The sequence below is a fragment of the Herpailurus yagouaroundi genome, unplaced genomic scaffold (assembly GCF_014898765.1).
Source record: "Herpailurus yagouaroundi ecotype Mexico unplaced genomic scaffold, PumYag 569, whole genome shotgun sequence".
Taxonomy (NCBI): Eukaryota; Metazoa; Chordata; class Mammalia; order Carnivora; family Felidae; genus Herpailurus; species Herpailurus yagouaroundi.
The window spans coordinates 1,618,434-1,630,299 of NW_024412786.1; the positions used below are offsets into that span (position 1 = coordinate 1,618,434).

General features: G+C 57.6%; 1 protein-coding gene across 14 annotated transcripts in view; it reads left to right on the plus strand.

The window, feature by feature from the left end:
* The first annotated feature begins 9,372 nt into the window (after positions 1-9,372).
* Positions 9,373-11,866, plus strand: part of SLC22A11 (solute carrier family 22 member 11) — a 15,644-nt gene continuing 13,150 nt past the window's right edge. For 6 of the 14 annotated variants that reach the window (XR_005787477.1, XM_040465671.1, XM_040465672.1 and 3 more), the window contains exons 1-2: positions 9,373-10,111; positions 11,588-11,691. Coding sequence is in view for 12 of the 14 variants with exons in the window: in XM_040465671.1 (XP_040321605.1) it covers positions 9,710-10,111; positions 11,588-11,691 (506 nt within the window). In the remaining 2 variants the exon portion in view is untranslated. Of the gene's footprint in view, positions 10,112-10,621; positions 10,943-11,587; positions 11,692-11,866 lie in introns of those variants that run through there. The other 8 variants (XR_005787476.1, XM_040465669.1, XM_040465670.1 and 5 more) reach the window with 3 other exon arrangements.

Here is an 11,866-nt window from a genome sequence, read left to right on the forward strand (position 1 = left end):
GCCGAAGTCGGACGCTTAACCGACTGAGCCACCCAGGCGCCCCGAAACGGAACTTTTTAAGAGGAGAATCATCAAGTCACCCCGGTTTTGTCCTCTTCTTGGGGGCCTCACGGAGATCCAGATTCCAGCCTCCCACCCCCTCCGGATGTCCTCCCACAGGGAGCACTGACCCCGCCCCATGTCCCCGAGGACAGGCCCTGAGGAGGGCACTTGGCCTGAAGCCCCTTCCCTTGGCTGCCTGGGCCCCAGATGCCCGGCTTCTCTTCCTGTTTCTACTCGGAGTCCGGGCGGCAGCCCATCTCACGGGCCACCTTCCTCCACGCTTCTGGATGATACCACGGCCCTCCATCCACTTCCTTCGCCCCTCAGGACCCTCCCCGCCCACAGCTCGGCCCTGGCCCTTGGCCTCGGGGCTGAGGAAGCGTGATGGGTCGAAAGGAAATCAGGCTGTGGGTGACAGCAACATACCTAATGAAATGTGAAACACCCAGACGGCGCGGCGTGTGACAGCCCAGGGCCCCGGGGCGGCCTGCCTGACGCGTTTTCATGCCCTGGGTGGACGGCGGACGGCAAAGGCCTGGTCCCGGGGAGGACGCTCGGTTCTTGCTTCAGCGAACCTGGGTCTGAAACCAGGGACCACACCCTGGCCCGCTGGGGGTCTCCCACACCCCCGCAGGACCCTCGGCTCCACAAGCAGGGTCAGGCACCTCCTGATGCTCCCATGTCCCTGATCTCTAGCATGTATCACCGTATTTATGTCCGTATCAAATACCTACGTGATGCCGGCTCTTACTATGTGCCAGTCACGGCCTAAAAGCTTTACCTGGAGCCTCGAAATGTCCCACGAGACAGGAGCTACTATCATAACTCCCATTTCACAGAGGCGGAAACTGAGGCCCAGAGAGGTTAGAGAGCCGGTGAGAGGTAGAGCCGGAGGCAAACCTGGGCAGTCGGGATCCAGAGCCCCGCGTCCGTGGCTGCGGTGTGGCCGTGACTTCCTGCCTCCCTGTGTGCACCCCCCCCCCCCCGTCTCCTCGTCTGAGCTTTGGTGTGCCAGGGGCCACACCTGCCCTGTTCACCTTTGCAGGTGAAGACAGGTTTGCGATCGAGGGAGGGAGGGTTGAAGGCCAAGGTCTCCTGTACATTGCAAGAGCCCTGGTGGCATCTCAGCGTAGAAACCCGTTCCTATTCTGGTAGTTCAGACATCTCACCGGGCCTCAGTCTGTGGGTCTCCCTGCTCAGCCGTCCGCGATCTTCGTATCTCATACACACTCCTTCCCTCCTTTGCCTTTTCTCGGCTTCCCAGTGCACTTGGACTTGGGGAGGGGGAGAGAATCGAGCGCCCGGTCGAGCATCTTGAACCTCCCGCCCACCTTCGAGCCCCGGGAAACCGGATAACAAGGCTCGAGAGACCTGTGTGAAGCAGGGCCTCGGGCCTCCCGTGTCCCCTGGGCGATGCCACCGGGCAGGGTCCTTCAGTCGAGCTCCCCAGTTGGGGAAGCAGTGGCTGTGCGGGTTCCATCCGCAGCTGGATGAGGAGCTGAGTTTGGACCTACCTGCTGCCAGGGGAGGAGGGGGTGCGCGCTGGGGAGAATGGGAGAGGGGGGCCAGTGAGGGACCTGTCCCCAGGCATCTGTCTCTTTGGCTCTCTGTGCAAAGAGCAAGTCCTAGCTTGTCACCGGCAGGGGCGAGGCAGCTCACGGCCCCCGCGTGCCATCCAGGCTCCCTGCGCCACCGTCTGATGAGGCAGAGGACGAAAGTCACCGTGGTGTAGACCTCTGCAATCTGGTGCCTTCTGACACACTGCCCCTCTTTTTTCCAGCAAACAGGAGCTTCCTGTGTACAAGCAGGGCTTGGGCGCCGGGGAGTTGCAGCACGAGGCAAGTTTCCCGTCCCTAAGGAGCTTATATTTGGGTGGGGAGGCCGTGGCGTAAATTGCGGCAAAGCCCCTCTTGGGGACCCTCTCTGAGGAGGCCGGAAGGGGGGGGACAGCCGTGGCCACGGAGGAGAACGGTCCGGGCCGGTGCCTCTTGACCCGGAGCGGGCATACAGATTACTTGAGGGTCTTAGGAAACGCAGATTCTGACTCAGGAGGTCTGGGCTGGGGCCTGAAATTCTGCATTTCTACCGGCTCCTGGATGACGCTGACGTGCGTGGTCCACGGACCATACTTTGAGTCGCGAGGGAAGAGGGGAGCCTCGGTGTCCTGCTACGTACGTGCTGCTGTGCTGAGGGTGACGTGGGGACCCGTGGGAAGTCCACCAGGAACAGAGCTGACCCTGTGGCCTCTGAGGGAGGTGCTGTGCCCTCCCGTAGGCCCAACAGCAGATCTGAGCCTTGTCAGTAGGCCAGCCAGGCTGTAGATCCCTACTGCCCCGGGGGTGGGGCGCGAAACCCTTGGTTATCTCGGGGCAAATAACTCAGCATCCTCTTGGCCACTGCCCTGGCCCTTGGCTCCCCACAGATTCGTTTGGGGTCAAGGTAAAGGCCCCAGGGCAGTCGCAGAGCCCTGCACGGGGGTGAGCAGCCCCAGACATCGGCTCAGGGCCAGAGCAGGTATGGGCCGTCCTCAGAAACAAGCCGGAAAAGCCCTCCCCATCCGCAGAGATTCGGAGATTGGAGGTTTTGGAAGCAGAAGATGTGCGTGGGGTGGGGGGAGGGTGGCTAGCCCACGGTTGATGGGCTTAAAGGTTAATCCAGCATGTGACCAAGACGGGCTTGGGCTTGCTGGGAGGGCTCAGAGTCAGGACGCTGCCACGTTACCCAAAAGAGACACTTCAAATTTCTGACATGTTGTGCATGCCGTCAGGATCTTCAGAAGATTGTACATTAAAGATAAAAAGTTGTACATTAAGAGGCGCCTGGGTGGCTCAGTCGGTTGAGCGTCCAGCTCTGGTTTTTGTTTTTTTTTTTTATGCTTATTTAGTTTTGAGAGTCAGAGATACAGAACATGAGCGGGGAAGGGGCAGACAGAGAGGGAGACACGGAATCCGAAGCAGGCTCCAGGCTCCGAGCGGTCAGCGCAGAACCCGACGCGGGGCTCGAACCCACAAACTGTGAGATCATGACCTGAGCCGAAGTCAGACGCCCAACCGACTGAGCCACTCAGGTGCCCCAAGCGTCTGACTCTTGATTTTGACTCGGGTCATGATCCCACAGTTCACAGGTTCAAGCCCCGAGGTCATTTAATAAACATTAAAAAATTAAAACAAAACAAAACAAAACAAACCACAACACTTATCCGGAGAGATCTTGCCAAGGCCAGCACGCCGTGCTGTGGGTGGCTCACGTCAGTGTACCTCTTCACGTCGATTGAATCTGTGCTTCCTCACCTGGGGGGCTGGCTCCACCGGCCCCACCTCATCCGAGTCCCTCCCCACACCGTGGCCAAGAAGGTCTTTCCGATCTGGAAACCTATCTCGTCACCCCCTTGCTGGAGATGCTGTTCCCGCAGTCCCTCCGTGTTGCCCTCCACGTCCTCCTGGGGCCAGCCCCTCTTCTCCGTCTCTCTCCCCCAGTCTCAGGACCTTTGCCCGCGTTGTCCTTTCTGGAACACCCATCCCACTTCCTCTGCTCTGCCCTCAGACCCTGCACCTTCTCCGTTCTGCCTCAAGTCCCCCCTACCGTCGGGTCCAGCTGACATTGCGTGATCAGACTGTCATGATGATTGTTTTACAGCAGTCCCCCCCCCCCCCCGACCCGCCCCCCCCCCCCGGATGTGCCTCCTTGCTGATTCATCTTGGGTCCCCAGGGCCTGGCATGGGGCCTGACCCCTGCTAGGAATTTAATATGCGTTTGGGAGCCAAAGTGATGACAAATTCTCTCACTGCCTTGAGGATCGGAGTCTTGGTAAGTGCAGGGAAACTGCTGGAAAGCAATTTCAAGAACTAAGCGGAATGCATAAACGTGTGTACGAGTTTCCCAGGGCTTCTGGAACAAAGTGCCACAAACAATAACAGACGTTTGTTCTCTCACGGTTCTGAAGGCCAGGAGTCCCAAATCAGGGTGTCTGCAGCGCCATGCCCCCTCCAAGCCTCTGGGCGGGGGGGGGGGGGGGTGTCATCGGCCGGTCTCCGGGGGCTGCCGGAGCTTCTGGGCTGGTGGCTGCGTAACTCCGATCTCTCCTTTCGTCTTTCCGTGACCTCCTCTTTCTCTCTCTTCTCTTCTACATGGGGCCCCCATGCATGACAGGTGTCAGTTCGGATTTAGGACCCACCTGGATGACCCAGGACGTCCTCCCCAGCGGATCTCTAACTGCGTCACGTCTGCAAAGACCTTTTGTCCGAACAGAATCCCCTGCACAGGGTCTAGAGACTAGGGTGCAGATGTCAGGCCGCCCACTCGGAGAAGGGCCAGTGGACAAGGCCGGGGGGGGGGGGGGGCACGGCAGGATTCCGGCAGCCTCCCCACGCATTACAGCTCTTGCATCCGGAGCTCAGATGGGCGCACGGTGAGGAAGGCACACCGGAGAAAGGGAAAGAACCCTGCACACGAGCCCTGGGCGGCCCGCACCCACGCGAGGGAATAAAGCGCAGGCAGGAGACTGGTCAAAATCCTGCCTCCCAGAAACGCAGGCTGGGCCCACCCTCTCTTCCGCTATCTCTCCTCCCCATCCCAGAGCCTCCCAAGACCTTGTTAACCCACAGTGGTCTATGGGACAGGTGGTTCAAGGGGGCGGGGGCAGGGAGAAAAGCCCTCCCTATGTAAACTGAGGCAGGGCGCAAGGAAACACAGCCATGTTATTTTCAATCAAGTGTGTATACCATCAGTATCCAAACCTGAAGGGAAGGAAGGAAAGAAAGAGGGAGGGTGGGAGGTGGGGTAGAAAACCACACAGCCCGGCACCACACGCAAAGGTTTGTGGGAAAAATTCCAAAGGAAAGATGTTTAACAAGCAGAACCCACGAGTGCATTAAAGGAATAGCATAACTTGTCTAGAATGTTCCCTTCTGGATGAAAGGATGGGTCAGCAGTTTTTGGAAAGTTCATTAATATGATTCAAGAAAATTCATTAATGTAATTCACCATATTCACGAGTTTAATCGGGAAAGTCATACCGTGACCTTCATAGGTGCTGAAAAGGCATGTGGCAAATTCAGCATCCTATTTTTTTTTTTTTAACGTTTATTTTATTTTTGGGACAGAGAGAGACAGAGCATGAACGGGGGAGGGGCAGAGAGAGGGGGAGACACAGCATCGGAAACAGGCTCCAGGCTCCGAGCCATCAGCCCAGAGCCCGACGCGGGGCTCGAACTCACGGACCGCGAGATCGTGACCTGAGCTGAAATCGGATGCTTAACCGACTGTGCCACCCAGGCTCCCCAGCATCCTATTTTTTAAAGAAGATTTTTTTAATGTTTTATTTATTATTTTGAGAGAGAGAGAGAGAGAGAGAGCAGGGGAGGGGCAGAGAGAGAGGGAGACACAGAATCTGAAGCAGGCTCTAGGCTCCGAGCTGTCAGCACAGAGCTCGACGCAGGGCTTGAACTCACGAACCGTGAGATCATGACCTGAGCTGAAGTCGGACACGTAACTGACTGAGCCACCCAGGCGCCCCTTTTCAAAAAGAGTTTTTAAAGTAAACTCTCTGCCTAACGTGGGGTTTGAACCCACGACCCCAAGATCAAGAGTCCCATGCTCCACTGACTGAGCCAGCCAGGCGCCCCATGGCCTGTCTTTTTAAATCAAGAATAGCTGTTCAGAGGCCCCTGGCTCGTTCAGTGGACCACGGGACTCGATCTCGAGGTCATGGGTTCAAACCCCACGTTGGGCATAGAGTTTACTTTAAAAAAAAAAGCCCCCCAAACCATAGAGGTGCAACTCTTGATCTGGGGTTATAAGTTCAAGCCCCTCGTTGGGTGTAGCGATTACTTAAAAAAAGAAATAAATAAAATCCTTTAAAAGCTGTGAAAGAATTCCTTTATCACCATGGAGAGGAGCAGGCCTTCCTTTCTAATCATGACATAAATTCCAAAAGCCAAAAAAAAAAAAAAAAAAAAGATGGAAAATTCGGTTACAAAAGGATTGTTTACGTGCAAAAACACCGATAACAATAGCACAGCCACAAAATCAAAAGACAAACTGGAAAAAACGTTGGCAAAGAGCCAACCCCCTCCCCGCCCCCCAGTATCTAGGGGCTTCTAGAAATTGGTATGGAAACCACAAACTGCAGTCAAATCATAGATAAAGGACATAAAGAAAGAGTTCCCAGAAAAAGAAATGCAAATACATCCGAAATGCATGAAAGTTGCTCAACCTCTCTCGTAAGAAATGGAAAATATAACTATGCTCTGTTACCACTCATCACCCATGATATTGGCAACACCCTGTAGTAACCCGCTGAGTTAGGGAGCTGGGGACAGCAGCAGTGGCTGTGTCCCCAGGGAAGACAGCGGGGGGTGCCTCTTAAAGCCACAAGCTCACTTACACTTGAACCCAGCAATACCACTTCTGGAATTTTTTTTTTGTTTAAGATGTTATTTTTAAAGTAATCTCTACACCCAACGTGGGGCTCCAACTCCTAACCCTCCGAGATCAAGAGTCGCACACTCCTCCGACCCAGCCGGTCAGGCGCCCCTGGAATGTTTTGTTTTGTTTTTTCTTAATGTTTATTTATTTGTTTTTTAGAGAGAAAGAAAGAGAGAACGATCAGGGGAAAAGCAGAGAAAGGACAAGAAAGGACAGGGGAGTTGCGTGAAGACGCTTCCTCCGTCAAGGCCCTTGGTTGAACTTAGGAGAGTTTGCAAAGATGAGGTTTTGTAGCGTGTGAGGCCCGGGAGATCTTCCAGGGAGGGAAGCAAGCCAAGCTTTCTTAAGCTGAAGTCCGGCTGCGGTGTGAACCCAGGGGAGAAGCTCACCTTCTCTTGCTCCCAGGCTCTGCCACGTCGAGCGGGCCCAGCTGGATCTGAAACGCGGAAAAGGAAACAGGAAGCGGGACACAGGGGGACAGATGGCCACGCCGATGGTGGTGGCGAATATTCGTTGTCAGGCCTATTCGTTATCCCGTTTAATTTTACCACCGTAAGCAGGAGCTCTCTGCTGATTGCTGAGGACCCTGGGGTCAGAGGGGGAAGTGAACTGCCTGAGGTCATTTGGCCCCTCCTGCCACCTTACCAGGTGGAGCCCTTGTCTAGAAAAGTCAGCCCAATGGCAATCCTAGTTCTATAAGAACCAGGGGTCCACTTTACACGAATCGATTTAATGACACACTCTGGAGGCTTGGCAGCTGTGACCTAAGGCTGCCTGCCTCCCTCCCCGGAGCCCCCGAGCCCCTGAGAAGTCTTCCGCCAAGGAAGGATGCGTAGCGTGCCGGGAACACTGCAGTCCCGGGTACGACCAGCAGGTGGCGGCGCAGCTGCACCAAGCCCAGCCCCCAGCAACCCCAGAAAAACAGAAAAATACACATCTAAAAATTCCTTGGCCTGGACGCAGACAGTCAGTTGGAGATTCCGGGAGCCTTCTGGCAAATCCGGGAGGTTTGACCTTCTGCTGTAAGCAAAGCCTAGGGGCGTCCATGACAGGCAAAGGGCAGGGGAGAAGAGAACATTTTTTTAGCATATGGGAAAGGGAAATGGAAAGAGACGAGAATTCTCTCACAGATGCCTTGGGTTTCGGTGGGGTGGCGATAGCGGTGGCGACCGACCTCTAGCCGCCCAGTTCTCCCAAGTGAGGCGCGCTTCCCGAGCAGCTGAATTCCCTGGAGAGCTTCTTTTTATTTATTTTTGTATTCTTTGTCACGTTTATTTTTTAGAGAGAAAGAGGTAGAGTGTGAGCGGGGGAGGGGCAGAGAGACAGGGAGACCCAGAATCCGAAGCAGGCTCCAGGTTCCGAGCTGTCAGCACAGAGCCCGACGCGGGACTCGAACCCACGAACCCGGGAGATCATCACCAGAGCCAGATCATAACCAACTGAGCCACCCAGGCGCCCCCCCCACACCCCCACCCCGGGGAAGCTTAGTTTTAAATGCAAATTCCGGGGCCTCCCCTCACAGCAGGACCTGGGAAACTGCGTGTTTTAGCCAAAACGCCTGTGGCTTCTGCGGCTCCTCGCCCGCCCGGGTCGGTTCTCTCTCCACCGCTCTCTACTTGCTATTTTAAAATTCATAATGAGCTCCTGCCCTGGGAGGCAGGGTACGGAGGCAGGCAGCCCTGGCCTGGAAATCCGGGCCCAGAAGCCCCGCTCCTCGGCCTCCTGGCTGGGTGCCAGAGGGGCCGGGGTTGCCCAAGCCTTCTGGGGAGTTCGGGGCCCAGACACCTATCCCCGCCACACCCACACTTCCAGCACCCTCCCAGACTTCCCTCCAGAACTGACTCAGCCGGTTGCCCTCACAGCCCCGGAGGTGACTTCTGGCTCCCTGGCTGGCCCTATTCTGATCCCCATCCTGAATTCCAGCCCTAAACTGGGAGTTGATGCCCAACGACGAGGGGCTAGAGGCCACGTGGCCGCTGGAGAGCGCGTCTGGGCTTTGACCTCTGGTTCCCGTCCCCACTCTGCTGTGTGACCTGGGGCAAGCCGCCTGCCTTCTCTGAGCCTCGGTTTCCTCGTCCGGAGGAATTAGCACCGACTCTCGCCCGGGCTGCTACGAGGGGTGCGTGAGAGGGGTACCGACCGCAGGGTCAGCACGGAGCCAGGCACATAGCAGGTCCTCGGGGCCGGGAGCAGCTGCTACTAAGAGGCTCCGCCTAGGTGGGGTGCTGGGGAAGGGGGGGGGCCTCCGCCCCTCCTCACACCAAGCGGGGTCAGGGAGGTATGACTCCACTCACTCCCCCAGGCGGCAGGCCTGCTTACCTCCAGGCCCCAACCGGGGGCTTCGAAGGGATGTCAGGGGATCGTAGCCGCCCTCTCCACCCTGGGGGGGAGCCTCCAGTCCAACAAAGGCAACCTGGAACTTTGAAATAGAAGCTTCCCAAAATAGTGGGTCTGCAAGCTGGTGTCCCCTGCTGCCTGGCGGGGAGGGGAGGCGGGTGGCAAGGAGGAAACTAGTGCCGGCTGGGGCCCTCCCACCAGCCTCCCTGCAGCCTCGGAGCCCAGGGAGGGAGGGCCCTGCCCAGTCCCCACCTCCGTGCTTTAGCCAAAGCGGCCTGAAATTGTCCCAGCACCGCCGAAAGTCAGGCCAGCGGTTCCCTGATTTCAAGGGCCACATGTAGAGGAATCTGGAAGTTCGGATTTAGGAATGTGAGGAGGCCACCCGCAGAGAGCTGCAGAAGCCTTTCTCGGGAGCTAGACCTGACTTTCTGGCCCAGCAGCCCACGCTGAGATTAAACTTTAACCGCGGCAACAGCCCAGTTGGTATTTCCTCCACAACTGTAATTCAGTAACATCACCCCATGGCCTCATTTTTTCCTTTTTTTTTTTTTTTTTTTAAATATTTGCTTCATCCTTTTACTCTTGGTGCTAGAGCCGGAGAAACGACGTGCCTCGATGCCCCAGGCAGCCTGGGTACCGTGAGCTCTGTCCCTGGTGCCCAGACTGGTGCGCAGTCATTCCTGGAAACAGAGTCAGGAGGACTTTCTTCAAAGCATCCGGGGCATCTCAGGACTGGCTTGGCCGGGTTGCCGGACTGCTGTCCCTGTCCCGCTGCAGGCCGACCAGGGCAGAAGGCGCGATGAGCCAGGGTTCCCACACTCGCTAGCGGTTCCCGACGGCAGCGGATCACTCCTTGGCTCCCTGGCCCCTTCCGTACCCGCCGTGGCTGCCCGCAGCTCCGTCCATGGCGTTCGCCGAGCTCCTGGACCGAGCGGGGGGCGTGGGCCTCTTCCAGGCCCTGCAGGTTTTCACTCTCTTCCTTCCCTCCGTCTTGGTGCCCTCCCACATGCTCATTGAGAACTTCTCGGCCGCCGTGCCCAGCCACCGCTGCTGGGTGCCCCTCCTGGACAACAGCACCGCCCAGGCCGGTGTCCCCGGGGCCCTGGGCCCCAAGGACTTCCTGACCGTCTCCATCCCCCCGGGCCCCAACCACGAGCCCCACCAGTGTCGCCGCTTCCGCCAACCCCAGTGGCAGCTCCTGGACCCCAACGGCACGGCCACCAACTGGAGCGAGGCCGCCACGGAGCCGTGCGTGGACGGCTGGGTCTACGACCGCAGCACCTTCACCTCCACCTTCGTGTCAGAGGTATGGGCCTCCCGCCGCCGACCTGGCCTCCCCGGGGGCCAGCGATGGCCCCCCCCCCCCCCATGCCTGGAAGGATTGTACGGCTTCCATCAGCACTGTTAAATTAGATGCTACTCCCTCAACACATTTTGACTCACTGCTCACGACGGGGAAGTGAGCGGAGTCAGACCTCCCTGACCCCCTGATCTGGATAAACAGGGAGGCTTGGAGGAGCTTACGTTCCGCGGGCAGATTCAGAATCGGTCAATGTTTATTTATTTACTTATGTATTTATTTGTTTATTTTTCAGCTTGTTTGTTTGAGAGAGACAGATGCAGAGTGAGTCGGGGAGGGACAGAGGGAGAGGGAGAGAGAAAATCCCAAGTGGCCCAGAGCCCGATGTGGGGCTGAAACTCATGAACCATGAGATGGTGACCTGAGCCGAAACCAAGAGTTGGACGCTTAACCAACTGAGCCACCCAGGCGCCCCAGACGGGTCAATATTTAAACTAGTGCTGATAGGAGATCAAACTCCTTTAAGTGGCAGGCATCATTCCGTGTGCTTTCCCTTCGTGTCACTACGATCTCCCGGGGGGTCTCTTACTGTCGTCTGCATCTAACAAATGCATCCAAACAGAAGCACAGTGAGGTTAAGTAACTTGCCCAGGACACACAGCTCAAGTGCACTGGAACCTGACTCAAGCCAGGCGGGCAGGAGCTAGAAGCCGGGTCTTGGGCATGTCCTGTCCTGCCTCTGCAAAGGAGAAAAGCAGCTCGGGGGAGAGGCAGGTGGGGAAGGCCTCTCCGGAGATGAGGCCCGGATTAGGCGACGAGGAATCAAGTGACTGGAAGGTGGGGCGAGAGCCCAGTTGAGACAGAGGTCTGAGTAGGAGCGGGTCTGGGGTGTCGCAGGAGCGGGAGGGGCCCCAGCGTGTCTGGGCAGAAAGGGTCAGGGGCTGGGCCACCGTGTGGGGAAGGTCAGTGAGGAGCAAAGGAAAGCCACTGGAGGCTTTGGGGCAGGGAAATGGGATCCGCTTTGCGTTTTCTAGAGATGCTTTCGCCCTAGGGGGCAAGGGGCTCCTGCCACAGTGCTGGCGGCCCCGAGAGGGAAGCAGCTTCAGGGCCCCGCTTCTGGGTGAGGAAACGGCCCAGCCGGGGGCCGGAAACCCGCCCCCCCCCCCCCCGCCGGCTCACCCAGCCATCGATCAGCAGAGTTAGAAGCCCAGCCTGTGGTTCAGCCACTGCCCACCGCCGCCATCCACTCAGGGTGGCCGGTCACACATGTGCCACTCAGCTAGCTGGGAGTACAGAGCCAAGGCCCCCGCCAGTACACCCCTGCCACCTCTGTCACCTGGCCCTAGGAATCTGGGGCCCCCCAAAACCCAGGCTGACCAGGTGCTCCAGCCTGGGAGCTCCCGACCCGGACCTCCCTCTGCCACCCAGGCCCTGCTATTCCACGTGCCCTGAGCCAAGCTGCTGTCCCTCTTTCTCTTCCAGTGGGACCTGGTGTGTGACCACAAGGGCCTGAAGCCCATCGGCCAATCCCTCTACATGACCGGGCTGCTGATAGGGTCCTTCTCCTGGGGCCTCCTCTCCAACCGGTGAGTATCATCTGTCCTCCTGGCTCCTCCTCAACAGAATGAGCACTGTGGGGACAGATGTACAAAAATGGCCCATGAATGTCCACGTTCCTGGAGAGACGGGGCTCCCTTGGTCTGACCGGGGGTCTAGATGTGAGTTCCAGGTCTCCAAGGGGCAGCGACAGCCAAGGGGCAG